General features: G+C 39.5%; 1 protein-coding gene across 1 annotated transcript in view; it reads left to right on the top strand.

Annotated features, from left to right (window-relative positions):
• Positions 1 to 16,675, top strand: part of LOC129249235 (ankyrin repeat domain-containing protein 29) — a 67,173-nt gene that overhangs the window by 20,980 nt on the left and 29,518 nt on the right. The window contains exon 2 of the mRNA XM_054888926.1: positions 6,587 to 7,171. Within this exon, the coding sequence (XP_054744901.1) occupies positions 7,160 to 7,171 (12 nt within the window). The 5' untranslated portion in view covers positions 6,587 to 7,159. The remainder of the gene's footprint in view (positions 1 to 6,586; positions 7,172 to 16,675) is intronic.

Raw genomic sequence — 16,675 nt, 5'->3', positions numbered from 1 at the left:
CCTAATTTATATTCTTAGTAAAAATTGAAGTTTGCTACTTAAATGCTTTTTAATCTACCATAGGGGGCTGTGGCAAGTCTCAGTCCCAGACAAGTATACACCTTAGTTCTCTGCTCAATTCACACTCAAAAATTATAGCCCAATTCAATCTCTATGCACAATATCACGTGGCCTTTAAGTATTCCAATTTCAAGTCGAAGTCAAAAGTTTAGCCCATATTCGGGTCCAGCTCAGGTTTCAGTTCAAGTGCAATTCGTAGGTAAACTCAACAAGATCCGTATCGAAACTCTACCTACGTGTGAACGTGAACGTGAACCCAAAAGAATAGAAGGAAATGAACGAGCCGATGTATTGGCCAAACCAGTGCAAGTTTACCAATATTCCATCACTGAGAAAACACAATGGATATGATATCAATAAAAGGATTATCTTCTCGACTCATTCCGTAATATGGATAGATTGTAGACTAATGGTTGGGGTACTTACATGGCCCATCACCCACGTGGCAAAAATAGAATTGAGGTTGACTGAGGCATACATAGCTTGTAACGAAGGTAATGTTAAATGCACCCTGGAGTAACTACTGTGTCACTCCCAGTATTTTCTGGATCGCAGTAAGGCTGCCTTTGTTCCAAAGATGATAGATTACCAGGCTTGGCCATCTGGAGCAAAATTGTGAGAGTAACTTCGGCTACGACGTTATCGGGGTTTTGGCAGCAGAATTCTGCACGCTCATTTAAAGCGACATTCATACACTTGTCCAATCAATCGTTTTCCAGACGGTAAGGAAGTGACTTGAGTGCAGGATGCTTTGCTTTTTTTCGTATATAATATTACCAACACAATCTCAGTTTTTTCGTAAGCAAACCGCTGTCATATAAGCTCGGTCACGTCAGCCAATCAGCTGATTCTTTCAAATTCGCTGAGAGCCGTTTAACGGTCTAATGTTAGCCACACCTCTGCATTCGTGGTCTTTGCTTTAAGTTTTTCCTCTTTTTAGTAATATCGTTGATCAGATAATCAGCAATCTATTAAAACTAGGGTGTAAGATCTGCAGTCTACGCCACTAGGCACTCTTTTGGTAATACTGGAAGCCAGTTCTGGCTTATGTGAGATCGTTGCTTATTAGGCAAATTAACCTAACTCCATCTTTAACCGAAATTTCTGGTTTATATGAGGTTTCTGTCGATTAACTAAGTTAACTAAATTGCTGGTTTATGTGAGGTCCCTGTTGATTAAGATTGAAGTTAACCGAACTCCATCTTTAACCTAAATTTCCAAAATTCAGTTCTACAGCTCTTTAATTTAATGATTTCTCTAAATTAGCGATATGTAGGTCAAATCCATTTACTGGTATTAATATATTTTGGGTTTTTGCTTACTTGCGGCTAAGTTTTTCCTAAACACAGCAAATTTGCTTCGAAACTTGGATGTGAACCAAAATGTCTGAAGTTCATATCGACCATTAAGATATGAGCAGCCGTGATCTTGGTAGCACTGTGGGGCGGAAATACTCCCACTCATATATGTAAATAAGTGCGCTGCCTGTTGTTACAACAACAACAATGGAATCCAAGAACAAAAAACAAAAACCATTGAAGAGTTGAAAAAACAACAAGAACAACAGAAATAACAAATGCTATCTACTTATCAAAAATAATCTGGACAGAAATCTCCAGTGCAAGTGTGGAGCTCGGGAACGAGGTGTGTAGGCGTGTGCCGTATGTTTGCTGCATATGTATACATATGTGCATATACATATATTTACGAATGTTTATGCGAACAGACAAGCCACACGTAGTGCGTTGCACTTGAGTTGCCAACACCCACTCGTGAACAACAATGAATCAGCTTAGGCAGATGTAAATAGAATTAATGGTGGGCTTGTGAAAGTGCATTTGCTGTATGATGAATATATAATTTTAGTGCATTCTTCTGTACGCGCAAAACGCAAAAAAAAACAAAAAACTAGAAAACAAATGGAACAACGGAAGTGCAGAAAAAATGAAATAAAGTTGCTTTGCAAAAAAGAAAACAAAAGCTAAACAAATGAATTAGCGAAGCAATTAATGCTGAAATGTGGCAGATGTGAAAAACTTTGACTTGTTTCCTGGCACACAGACTTTTATATCGACAGGGCGGATCATCTAGCGTTGCATCTAGGAAATTGAGTTACCGATTTTTTTGACTTTGACAGCTGAAATAACATACCGTCCATTTATCTTATTTATTTATTTATTTATATTTTACTCGGAATTCAGAGAGAACGTAGGTTCGCATCTCGGTGAAACACCAAAATAAAGAAAAAGTTTTTTCTAATAGCGGTCGCCCCCCGGCAGGCAATGGCAAACCTCCGAGTGAATTTCTGCCATGAAAAAGCTTCTCATAGAAAACACCTGACATACGGAGCCGGCTTAAAACTGTAGATCCCGCCATTTCTGGAATAACATCAAGACGCACGCCACAAATAGGAGAAGGTCAAACACCCAGAAAGGGTGTACATATCATTTCCTATGGTTCTAGTGAGGAACAAAGGATCACAGCAAATTCCTTTCATTCTGATCTGTTCTGCGCTTCATTCCAGGTTCAATTCATGGCTCGTCTTTCAAAATCCCACAATCATCTCCAAGTCTTCGAAGGTGAAAATGTCAAGGATTATTAGAACCTGATGAGTTATCCTTCACAGATCAGCATTTAGGATTGTGTTTGGCCAGTGGATTTTCAAGATTTTGCGAAGACATCGATTTGTGAAAACTTGCAGTGCGTTTATGACGGCCACGTTTAGAAAACAGGTTACTTCAACCCACAAGCGAGCTTTGCGGGCTGAGGCAGGCTGCAGATGTACAAAACTGATGTTACCTGGCATGTCCGACCGACTGTCGCAGATCTTCCTGTCATTAAGCAGAAGAGGCTGTAGGCAGCTGGTTACATGGACTGACGACGGGCCACTTTCTATGGGCGAAGCACATGGAAAAGGTAGGCATCTCAGACAGTGCACTCTGCCCAGCATGTGGAGAGGAGGATAAGACGGCGGACCACTTTCTGTGCATCTGCCCGGCCTTCGCTCGAATCAGGCTTGAGGTCTTTGCACTGATGTGCTAAGAAGCGACCATCTTGGCTCCTTGACACCACAAGATCTACTCAGACTTCTTCGGAGGTTGGGTAGATTTAAAGAATATTAAAAAGGGAGTCCGATCGCAGTACAATTGGACTTAATGTTGTCTGAGTGCTGTACTTGCTAGTTGGCCCGATAAAAAAAAACCCGGCCGCTATTGCATTCCATTTAATTATTTATTTATAATAAATTTCGGTGGCACAAAATTAATCATCCAATTTTGTTCTTGAATAACTTTTTTGTCTAAATAAAAATACAATTATTTTGAGGGATGCAAATATTTACTTTGATTTTCATGTGCTCCATTGCAAAAATTATAAATCTTCCGTTGAGTGATTAATTTTGATTTTTTACAGATTACAACAAAAATACTTAATGATAATAGTTCATATTTTTTATATAATTCATGCATTGGCAATCAAAGTTTGCTTTGAGGATGAAAAATCAGTAGGCTTTTTGTGGAATGTGAAAATAAATGTGCTGTAAGCAAAGAAGGCAGTCAAGTACATCACTCATGAAATCAAACATAAAGCAGAGTGGAAGAATACGCCTTCCATTTTTGTAAAGACTTCAAGTTTATTAAGGCACTTCTTGCCTCTTACGAAGAAATCGCATCAACAAAATTAGGCGATCTGAGAGCGAAACGAAGAAAATTCATTTGATTTCGGTTTTCTGGGTATGTCGCATCTGCTCTCATAACCGGAGCAATGCCCACCACACCATCAAAAGCATTAAATTCGACAATAAACCTCCTTTCAGTGGATCTGCAGTCCAGATTCGAGTATATCGCTCAGAGTGCGGCAATAAGGTTGAATACATTAAGGGGTTACATGGATTTCGTCGGGTAAAAAAGGCCTATTTTCAATATTTTTTTTCTACATATGTAAAAAATTATTTATTTAATTCAAACTTTTTTCTGTCTTATGGATACATGTTTAAAGAATAATTTCTGAAATTTTCAAAAAAAAAAAAAATGAAAACTCCTCCATTGTGACGTCATTTTCGGTGTGCCCTCGAAAAAAAGGTGCGTCCGCGTTGTCAGCATAACTCCTGACAGGCTCATCAAAAATGAAAAACAAAAATAAGTGCTTTAGTTAAGACCATAAACTCGTGCTTGAACGAAGGAAAGAAAAAAAAAGTAAAAATTGGAATTTTGGCAGACATTTTTGCAAAAAAATGAAAATTTCGGTAAAATTTGCTCTTGTGTTTCGAACACTGTAAAATTTCATCAAAATCGGTTGAGTAGTTTTCGAGAACATCTGACAACCGACTTTGAAAACACAGTTCCGAGAAAAACGCGTTTAAAGTTTTGAGTAACAATAAAAGTGGCTTGGAGCGCACACATTCCAAAGGCTGTATCTCCGAATTTATTATTCGGATCGACTTGAAAATTTTGGATAATATTCCAGAGAAGTTTTAGAAATTAATAAGCAAAAAAAAAAATCGAGTTTTTGAACCAACGAAACCCATGTAACCCCTTAAGTATGTAAATGGTCAAACACGGGATACGGCCTCGGCAAAATCCTAGCTGGCGTTTTGGAGCTTCCCAGACTGATGGACTGCGCCTTCCCATCTATATTTACCAATACAACTTTAAGATCATCATACCTTTAAGGCAAGAGTGGGAAAGGTACGAGGTAAGGTAGGGCAAGTCCATTTATGTATACACAGATGGGTCAAAGCTTGAGGGCAGGGTGGGTAGAGGAGTATATTTCGAGCATCTGGGGGTCTCCTTCAGTTTTCGGCTTCCCAACCTCTGAAGTGTCTTTCAGGCTGAATTGATGTCAATTATAAAAGCTGTGATCCAAGTGCAGTGTGATGCCATACCTGGAAATGAATGTTGTCCAAATGCAGAGTCGGTGACTTGGCACTAAGATGACTAACCATGACATAGACATATCCTTACAGACTACTTATTTTTGAAGAAATTGTTAGAGAATCGAATGAAAGATCGCGTAATGAAAACTCCTACAGAATCGCCCGACAATTGTGGCCAAAGCCAAACTCACAGAATCTCTGATAAGCCAAAAGAGGCTTAGTCTTAGAACACTGATTTCTGTTATAACGAGACGTCTAATAGGTAGACATGCCCAAAGAATGGGGGTGCAAATACAGAAGTTAGAAGCTGTCTAGATGAGGAAGGGAAAGAGACGATTTCGCACCTCCTTTGCTGTTCCAGACATAGCATCCCTGCTTTATTCAGACGTAGATTTACCATTTCAGGAGTCAACCTTTTAATGAATTGGAGGATCTCAGTACGAGTAGAGCCGATCCCAACTAAGGGACCATGGCGAGGATGAAGTAAGTAAGTAGAAGATTTCAGTACTGAACAAATCAGGGATCTTCTACATTTTTTTTTAAAAGTACACACTGGTTTTAGGAGAGGTGAGGATAAGTTCCACATGCGGTATCACAATGGGCTATGAGCCTGAGTATGCACCATAGTGCACCGTTTTCAACCGTTCAACCGTTTAAACCTAACCTAATCTAATAGTAGAATGCACTTGTGACTAAAGAAACCAATTTCCTGCTGGGTAATAAAATTAGTTGCATATAAAATACTTAAATCTGAATCACTGCTTTTTAAGGCGAATGAACTCTACGCTGTATTAACCAGCTGTCAAAAGGCGTGATTGAGGCGGAAGCGAGGTTTAGGGCATCAGAAGTAGGAGAAAGTATCAGAAAATGTGATTTTTCCCAAAAATCAAATGCTTGCTTTGTATTTTCCAGTACTTTTCGAGTACTTTTGTGGATATATGCATGTATGTATGTATGTATGCATGTATGCATGTTTGTATGTATGTCTCTGCTCATATACCTCGTGGTCTGAGTCTGTCGCGCAGCTTGTATTCATATTTAATCGCATTGGCTGGCTGGTAATTACCCGCGCACGATGCAATTTAGTGTAAGTCAAAACAATTTCTGCCAAGATTGCCAACAATGTACGAGTACTTGTCTGATACTTGCCATTTTTCCAGCGCTGGTCTGAGTTTTATTGTTGTAATTTTCCGTAAGCGCGCAGCAACAAACAAACGGCAATTCACAGCGTGCCCAAGTCAACAGCTGAAGATGATTGCGACGACGGCGAAAAGCCGCTTAACGAAATGAGGCTAAGAGAACTGGAATGCTGTGTGTGTGCGCATGCGCGAACTCATTGCGCTGCTCCAATTCTCTACACATTTTCCTTTAGGTGCGCTTTTCGAAGCGCATTCGCTGCATCTGTTGTTTTTGTGATTCTTGTTTTGTACTGTTTTGTTGCTACTGCGGCAGTTGCTTGTAAACCTGTTACCGTTGTTAGCGGTGATATAATAATTTTTGCTAACACAAACATACACACACACACACACACGCATGCACTGAAATACAATACTTAACAATATACTATATAGCATATTTGAAATATATTTACATCTGTATGTGTGTACGTACATATTTTTATTTATTATTTTTCTTCTTCTTTGACTCTTGCAGTTTTGACGCCAGCGTATTGGGTGAGTGAATGGCTGCAGCGCCGGCGCAGCCAGACAAGTGAATGTCCCCGTTCTCATTACAAGTAAATGTACACACAAAGTGCAGCATAGTAAAAAAAAAATAATAATACCCCTGTGTGTGCGAGTAAAAATAAATTAAAAAAAAAAACAAAAAAAAACCACTGTTTTTTTGTAATCAGCATTTGCGAAGATACAGCATCATTGGCTGATACTCAGCTGCCTTAAAATAGCAGGAGCAGCACTGCGCTTTGGCGAAAGGTGTAAAATTAGATAGGATAGGATTCAATATAGTGCCAGTGCAATAATCATAAAGTGACTTAGTGAGTGAGCGGTGACCACAGAGCTGGTGACCGATACTGTGTGTGATAAAACGTCCGTAAACAATTTACTTAGTTAGTTAGTTTCCACAAGCATCTATGCCCATATGTGGACGAGGCGATAATCTTATATTGGCCAGTGACGAGTAATTTGTGCAATAATTAGTTAGGCGAACGCGAATGCAAGAAGGGAACTAGAAATTTACAGATTGTAACGGAAGCAAGAGCCTGCGAAAATGTCATTAAAGGTGAGTTCATAGATTTAAGGCTTAAAAACATAGTAAATTATATTAATGCTAATGATATGAATAATCACAAAAATTAAAAAAAAACATGTATGGTTGAGAGGTTAGGTCACAGCGGAAATTCCAAAAACCGATTGTTTTTTGTTTTTTGCTTAAACTGTGCTTCGATACATTGAAAATTACATATCCAAATGATAAGTTAGGTTAGGTTAGGTTGAAGCGGTTGTCTTATGGGAGACACACTCAGGCTCATAGCCCATTGTGATGCCGCGTGGGGGAGCTTTCCCTATTTCTCCTAAAACCAGTGTGCGCTTTTCAAAAATTTTAGAATATCTCCTATTTCTGCGGAACTGAGATCTTCCAATTTGTTAAAAAATTGTCTGCCTAGAATAGCAAATCTCCGTCTGGATAGAGCAGGACAATGGCACACAAGGTGTAAGATTGTCTCTTCCTCTTCCTCATCAAGACAACTTCTACAGAAGTCGTGTGCTTGCACACCCATCCTTTGGGCGTGCCTACCTATTAGGCAATGTCCCGTTATGACTGAAATTAGTGTGCTAAGACTCTGTTTATTTTGGCTTAGCAAAGATTTTGTGCGTTTAGCACTAAGAGTCGGCCACAGTTGATGTGCGATTTTGCAGGGTGCTTCATTACGCCATCTTTCGTTTGCTTTCCTTACGATTTCTTCAAGGATAAGTAGCTAACCTGTTTGGCCTATGCCATTGTCTGTGTACTCATCGGTCAACTTGGTGCCGAGTCTCGCTAGTTCATCGGCTCTACAGTTACCCTCAGTGTCGCGATGGCCAGGAACCCATATTATTCATATCCAAATGATTAAGGTGAATAAAAATTCAAAAAATATATTTTTAGTTTGTTTAGAGGTTCAGTTCGATGCATACCGCACCGAAAAGTTTAAACGCATTTTTTCCGAAACTTAACTGAAGGTAGGAACTGCAGTGAAGTAATTAATTATTTTTTTATTCTTTTTTTGAAATGTTAGAAATTCTTACAAATACCTACTAATATTTTTCTATTAATTAAAATACGACAGTATTTACAGGGAATACAAAAATACTTTGTAAGACAGGAGATAGAAATGTATATTTGTTGGCCACCTGATCAAAATTCTGGAACAAGGTTATAAGGCTTTTTCCATTTTTCCGTCTCCGGCATTGCCCATTTTGGCTGGCAAGTCGTTGGCAAGTAAGTACTCGTATTGATGCATTTTTTCATAACTATAGCACAAAAACTTACTAGCAAGTTTTGAAATTTTATTTTCTTATTTAATTTAAATAAGTTGTTTATGAAGAAATAGGTAATTTTCCCATTAAAATTATTTATATAAGAGCAATTTTCAAACTTTGTAACAAAAAAAAAAGAAATAATAAAAATTCATACGTTTTAATCAGAATTTTTGGAAAAATTTGAAGTAGTTGCTTTATAGTCCATTAAATTTTTGTATAATAAAATACAAGTTTGATGTAGTTTAAAAAATCCTGATCAAATTTGCTCCGTATAAAGAACGCTTGAAATTTTTTTATTTGGCAGAAAACACCTACCGCAGTCCAAAAAAAAAAAAATTGCCCAAAATCAACGTGATTTTTGACGCACTTGAAACTTGCACTTTGTTATACCAAAATTGAATGGGCTATTAAACTGTATACTCAAAAATATTCTAAGTATTCTGGGTTGATACGTAACCATTCGGAAGTACGCAGGCTCGAATCTTCGCGCACTCGTGTACCGCTCGGGACGAAAGGGTTAAGTGCCTGAAATGTAACACCGATCTTACGGGAACTATCTAGAAAAAATCAAAGATGTTAAATGGCACAATTACTCCATTATTGGCGATCAATGGTGAAATGATTTGTGTGGCACGTAACGTCATCTGGCTGAAACCAAAGCTTACTACCATTCAATTCTTTTTCAATTTCAATTCTATTCTTGAAAACCGACAACAATCGGTCACACGCTTAGGATGCAATCAAAGCCGTGTGTTCAGGTACATATCGCACGTTGATTCGGTTTTCTATCTGTGGTGGGGAGAATACAGAAGGTTTGCAGGCCACGGTAACTCGACTCTGAATGGTTTTTGACGATCACATACGATCAGTTCGTTGCCACCTGAAGAACGACTGATTTGACGAGTTTTTTGTTTGTTTTATGGAGGTGGAAAAAGGCATTGAAAGTCGAAATGTGTGAGACTCGTCTTTCGACACATCCATTAAAAACCCACCTCAGCGCGGTATCCCTCCCGCGGGACAACCGTTATGCATTACTTCACGAGAGGGGGAAAGGCCAACAACATGCGGTGTTCTCAAGCGGACCCCCATCCAAGTACTAACCGCGCTCGACGCTGCTTAATTTCGGTGATCGGACGAGTGTGTGCATATGTGTGACATGATTGTGTAAATTTCGAAGATTGTGTTAGTGATATACGAAAAAAAAAGAATCAACACAGTCATGTTGCTTCGTTGCCATCTGAACAACGACTCATTGGACGAGGGTCTGAATTCATGTAAAATGATCGTGCTGAATTCGGCTGAATCTCCCAAATGATGTGGATGCCAAAGTTCCCTCACTATGTTATTTTTCTCAATACTTTTAGTTAAAGAGCAAATCTGGTAAATCTATCATCCTTGAATAATGCGCACTCTCATTCCTATCCAAGAACAATAGATTACAAAATAGGGACATTCGTTAGAGTATTTTTTGGCAGTCACGCAATGCAATATAGAGCAGAAGAAAGAAGCATTTCAACCTCGTACTGCAGGAAGAGAAGCACATATGTATACTTAGCCTAACCCGGCACCATCCTAAGTTCAATGAAAGAACTATGTCTGGAAAAATTGTGAGAAACATTGAAGGAGAGAGGGCGTAAAATATCTTATGATCTAATTAAAAAAAAAAACGTGTTCTGTCAATTCTTTTTTCTAATCTGTTAAAGTTACTCTCATTTTTCCACTTCAACCAGCTGATCTTTTATTCATTACACTCGTATCGTGGGTACTTTCCCTGAGCGACATTTCAAGAAACTATAAGGCGGACGAGCAAGCCAGGCAAGGGACCTGTAAGATAGTTTCCCTGCGAAAGGAGAGGATTGGGATCTTGACCACTTGCGCTCTACTCCTGGAACGATGAGCTTTGCCGGAACTCAAAGAGCGTTGGGCAAGTACACAAACTTGCAAGGTCGCGAAATTCTTCTGACTACGAGTCGATAAAAAGCATTCGGGGGATCTTCTGAGGATAACAAAATCTCAGCTCTCGAATTTCGTGGGTGTTCTCACAGGTGTACATACAGTTAGACTTGGAATTACTGCGAGTGCTTTATGCGCCAGCTGTAAAGAGGTCGAGCAACTACTTAGCACTTCCTTTTTAGCTGCTCTGCTCTCGCGGGACTAAGATTTAGGCATCTTGGTTCTCACTTCTTTCCTACGCCTGGTATATCATAACATGCCCTGCTGAACTTCATCAAAGCATCACCGTTCGTAATCCACAAATACTCAACACTCCTCTTCCCTCCACCCTCTTCCTCTCCTTTCGTTCAATCGGGTTCCTTCACCTTATTTCCCTTGCAATGGTGTCACAAATCATGAATTTGAACTCTTCACCCAAGTGTGTCCACTCTCTGAGAAACCATTCTAACCTAACTTAAAACTCGTATCTTTGAATGTTGTGAATTTTTGCGCCGAGTTGATATGTGCCAGGTTCATAGCGTGCGCATCATCTAGCGGTGCATCTTTATATGCTTCAACTAAAGCTATGACTTCATACAAATTTTCATTATCCCAATATAAAAATAATGCAATCACACCATTTATTTATGCTGTGAGTTGTGTAAAAACTCAAAGAAACAATACCGCCGGTACATTTATGACACAATAAAAATAATTTATCGAAGGCCCTATAACGTTAAAAGTGTACAGTTAACACTTTTACGTCACTCTCTCAGCTGAATGTCTACTAGATTTTTATTTACATTTCGCAAGATCGATCAATTTTATTGCACACTGTTATTGGAATCGTGCACTATGCATGCACACCTATACATACAAAAAATATTTGTGCAAGTGAATAACCTGCCACTGTAGAGGCAACTGGTCTGCGACTAACAGGTACGTCACTCCACACAAGTGGTGCTCATATCTTGATCGCAGTGTTCTGGTGCATTTGATAATGATTTCATAAAACAACTATTTACTACACTTTGATTTCGTGCTACACATTTTAGGTGTGCTCGAGCGAATTGTTGGGTGAGGTCATTGGTTGCTTAAGGAACAAATCAAGTACATACTCGTACATGCAGGTTATTTTTGTTTGAAATGAAGGTGTGTGCTTGAGTGCACGCTTGTTTACTTTTGATAGCATTTGATAAAAGGAAATAAAATTGATTTTTTATTGACTTAATACCAAATTAGGAAAAATGTAAACATTGCTTATCAGCAATTTTTTGTTCGATAAATAGTTTAAAATAATATTTTTTGTAAGTTTTTTGTTTTTATTGCGACTCGTTCACAAATATAATATTTACAAATGACTAACAAGCAACTTAAATGTGGCAACATTACACAATTTTCACTCTACGCAGAACTTAATCGCTCAGGCACAATTTTTTATAAGAGCGTACAATTGCTGGCGTATGCCGATGATATTGACATCATCGGCCTTAATAACCGCGCTGTTAGTTCTGCCTTCTCCAAACTAGATAGAGAGGCGAAGCGAATGGGTCTGGTGGTGAACGAGGACAAAACGAAGTACTTCCTGTCTTCAAACAAACAGTTGGCGCACTCGCGTATCGGCACACACGTCACTGTAGGTTGTAAGGTTTCGAGGTTGTAAAAGACTTCGTACATTTAGGAACCAGCATTAACACCTATAATATTGTCAGCCTAGAAATCCAACGTAGAATCTCTCTTGCCAACAAGTGCTACTTTGGCCTAAGTACGCAACTGAGTAGTAAAGTCCTCTCTCGACGAACAAAACTAACACTCTACAAGACTCTCATCATGCCCGTCCTAACGTATGGCGCAGAAGCGTGGGCGATGACAATATCCGATGAAGCGACGCTTGGAGTGTTTGAGAGAAAGATTCTGCGCAAGATTTTTGGACCTTTGCACGTTGGCAACGGCGAATATCGCAGGCGATAGAACAATGAGCTGTATGAGCTTTACGACGATATAGACATAGCGCAGCGAATAAAGATCCAGCGGCTACGTTGGCTGGGTCATGTCGTCCGAATGGATACCTACGCTTCGGCTCTGAAAGTATTCGATGCGGAACCAGCTGGTGGTAGTAGAGGAAGAGAAAGGCCTTCTCTACGTTGGAAAGATCAGGTGGAGAAGAACTTGGCTCCTTTTGGTGTGTCCAACTGGCGCCGGTTAGCACGAGAAAGAAACGACTGGCGCGCTTTGTTAAACTCGGCCAAAATCACGCCAATTAAGAAGAAGAAGAATACTATATGAGATCGCTGGGTTTAGCGCGTCTGAGTCTTCGTATTAATAAGTCGCTTTCAATTAAATTATGTGTTTCTCCATTGATGTGGTTTATTAGACTTTCTTTATGGACTACTGTAGACGAAACGTCATGGAGGTGGTCAACAAAAGACTGCAAAGTCACGTGAAATGATTTAAAGTTAAGAAGCGACTTGAGCGAAATCCCCGACGAAGTGCACGGCGAAAGAATTGAAAATATCTGACCGTAGCATCCGCCGTATACTGAAAAATGATTTCAAAGTCAAGCCTTACAATATCCAAAAGGCTCATGATCTCGAACCAAAGTAGCAACAAGTCAGACTTGAGAGAGCGAAGGAGTTTTTTCGCTTGGCCGAAAGCGGTCAATTTCCGAACATTGTGTTTTCTGACGAGAAAAATTGTCAAATTGATCATTCGTAAACTCCCTTTATTTGACCGACCTGTTATCGATTGGCCACCAGAAGGCAGTACCCGCCACAGGTAATGGTTAGGGCCATTTTCATCGAGCCTGGCGTCAAAGTAAACGCGAAAAGTATTCTGGAGTTTGTTTTGAAGCCGAAGGCAGACAAACATTTCGGTGGCAGACCATGGACGTTTCAATAGGACTCGGCACCGTCTCTCAAGGCTCAAGTAAATGAAGAATCGCTTACAAAAAACGTTCCGAACTTCATAACGTCCACACAATGGCTCTCAAATTCACCAGACGTGAATCCGATGGATTACTCTCTTTGGGCCATTTTGGAGAGCAAGGTCCGAACTAAAAGATTCACCAGTCTCGAGACGCTGAAAAAACCCATTGCCCGCGAGTGGGCCAAAATACCTGCCAGTCTCATTCGGGCAGCCTGCGATTCGTTTCTCACATTATCGGATGCCTTTGCCATATCGAGGGATACGCTAGGACATACTTTTTGGTTTTCGAGTGCTTTTTATACTCTGTGCGTGATTCTATGTAACTGATCGATTGCAGAGTGTTTACTTCGAAAACCAAACAGATGTGATGGAATTTTTTTCTTTTTTTCATTATATTATTTTGTTGAGTCGCTTAACCAACAATTTTTCGAATAGTTTTTAGATCACAGGTAGGAGTGATATGGATCTATACCATGAAACCTCCTGTCCAGGTTTGCCTGGTTTTTGAAGCTTAATAAGCTCCGGAAATTTCCAGAAAATTGGAACGTAATAATGCTTAAATGATGCATTCATCACGTCAATTAGAATTTGGATCCTGTTAGGTGAAATCAGTTTGAGTGGAACCTGCTTGAGAATTTCTTCAAACTCTTGGAGCACAGATGTACACAGATTTTTGCATGTTGCTTCATGAGGTGTAAAAACATCAGCTAGATAGTCTGCAGATAGTTCTGTTTGCTGATAATTGTTGTAAGCCCATTTGCCTTCTTTTATCTTGAGAGGAGGGCTGTGCATTTGCGGCCTTATCAAATCCACATGACGATCGTTGGACAATGAAAGCAAGTGACGAGAAAAATTATCATTTTTTTCATGCCATTTTCTTTAGCCTAGTTTTATCTACTGGTGCTCGCGTGGGATGCCACTTACTGCGAAGTTGAAGGAGGTCGCTCTCGCTCATGTAACAACACAGCACCACAATTCGTTGGGTTCCCGGCTATTCTGGAGTGAAGGGAAATGCAAGAGCGGATGAGTGTGCAAGAATAGGCTCTGAGCTGGACCTTCAGCGAGTGGTAGAGGACATAAGCATTCCTATAGACGAACTGTACACTACGGCTGATTTGAGCGTAATCGCGGAAATCAATAGAAGGTGGTTTCTGACTACTAACTGCAAGGTCTCCAAAGCGCTCTGGCCAAAACTAAATCTTAAAAGAACAAAATGTCTGATTGGATTCCACAGATCAACTACCAGCATCCTCACAGGTTTCATAACGGGTCACTGCACTATTGGCACCCTAGCCAGTAGAATGGGTGTATCTCGGTACAACATCTCCTCAGCGGTGACAAATATCTTGACGATCATTTCTTTGAGGACCTGAAAAATTTACAAAATATCTCACTGATGGGACTAGTTAACTTCTTAAGAAGATCTAATTGGCTTAAGCAATTTAGTTAGGGAAGGAAAATAAATGCAGGTATCACAATGGGCCTTAGGACCACCGAGTGTTAAACAAGCAACCTGACTAACCTAACCTAACCTACTGCGAAGTTTTCTCTTTAGTGAAATAAGATCTCTCTTGTACTTTAGGTATTGTGTAATGACTGTGGGTTTTTTTAATGGTTGGAGTACTTTTCCATGCGTACAAGTTGCACGTTGGACGTAAAACTTTGCACTTCATTATCCATCTGCTCCTCATTAATTAATTGTACTTCATTATTTTTGTAATTTTCAAGAATTTTCTTGAAGTCATCCCAATCTGTGAATCGGTTACTCAATTTCTCCGTTGATTCTTTAAAAATGATATGCTCGCTGAGAGACTGTACGGTAAATAGCCTAAATATTTTCTTCTTCTTAATTGGCGTGATAAGCGCTTATTTTGGCCGCGTTTAACAAAGCGCGCCAATCGTTTCTTTCTCACGCTAACCGGCGCCAATTGGACACACCAAGTGAAGCCAAGTCCTTCTCCATCTGCTCTTTCCAACCTTCCTCTGCCTCTACTACCACCAACTGGTACCGTTTGTATTCATTCAGACGACATGACCCAGCCATCAAAGCCGCTGGATCTTTATTCGCTGCGCTATGTCTATGCCGTCGTAAAGCTCATACAGCTCATCGTTCCATCGTTTGTGATATTCGCCGTTGCCAACGTGCAAAGGTCCAAAAATCTTCCGCAGAATCTTTCTCTCGAACACTCCAAGCGTCGCTTCATCGGATGTTGTCATCGTCCAAGCTTCTGCGCCATACGTTAGGACGGCCATGATGAGAGCCTTGTAGAGTGTTAGTTTTGTTCGTCGAGAGATGACTTTACTACTCATTTGCCTACTTAGTGCAAAGTAGCACTTGTTGGCAAGAGAGATTCTACGTTGGATTTCCAGGCTGACAATATTATAGGTGTTAATGCTGGTTCCTAAATATACGAAGTCTTTTACAACCTCGAAATTATAACTGTCTACAGTGACGTGGGTGCTGATACGCGAGTGCGCCGACTGTTTGTTTGAAGACAGGAGGGACTTCGTTTTGTCCTCGTTTATATCAAACTTACAAAATTATTCACTGATTCAAGACTGTGGCCCGAATTTAATGCCATTGAGTATAAATTAAATTTAAGTCTCAAATTGAAATCTACGTTAAAACATTCGGTTGATGTTTTGGTTATTTTCCTCTCCTGCTTTCTGTTCCATTTTACTGTGTTTGCCCAACATCACAAATTCCGAGCACAACAATTTTGACGCTTGAAGTGTACATTCTTGAACTCTGTACACACATACATACATACATATGCAAATGAGGCATTGTTTTTTTATTTTTGACATTTTCTGCTTGCATTTAAATTGGCTTTTAATTTTTTTGACCGTAAAATTTAGTTGTAATGAGTTCATTGCTATGCATTTTAAGACAGAACTCGAACATTTAATGCAAATTATTGCAAATTTTTTCAAGTTTATGGCACATTATCTGCACTGAAACAAAACGGCTGCCTGCAGGAAAACAAACGGCTTAGCTTCGCACTCTAAATACTTGTAAGGTGATCAAATTTAGGTTGGCAAAGATATAATTCAATTTAAATTAAGTTAAAAGCGTAGTAGTTTAGCGCCAGCTAAAACTAGGAAAGGTATTGTAATAATACAGCTATTGCTACAGATTAATTTATTGCGTGTTATTGATAATGTTCGAGCTCATTACAATGGGAAATATGCAGGTGTGATGAATATTACAATAGAAAATACATTTTCTTTCATTCCACTGCCGAGATGCCTTGCGCATATCAACCATCCAAGGCTACAAAGGCTACAGCGGCAAAACAGCTAATGGCAGAAAAATTTAGCGCTTGTTGTGAAAAAAATTCCTTTCCAGGCTGTTCATTGCTTATATGTATATTCGCTAATTTTATGGCAACGCTTATTTTTAGTA

Source organism: Anastrepha obliqua, chromosome 5 (assembly GCF_027943255.1).
Source record: "Anastrepha obliqua isolate idAnaObli1 chromosome 5, idAnaObli1_1.0, whole genome shotgun sequence".
NCBI lineage: Eukaryota > Metazoa > Arthropoda > Insecta > Diptera > Tephritidae > Anastrepha > Anastrepha obliqua.
This window is presented reverse-complemented; position numbering and strand designations above follow the sequence as displayed.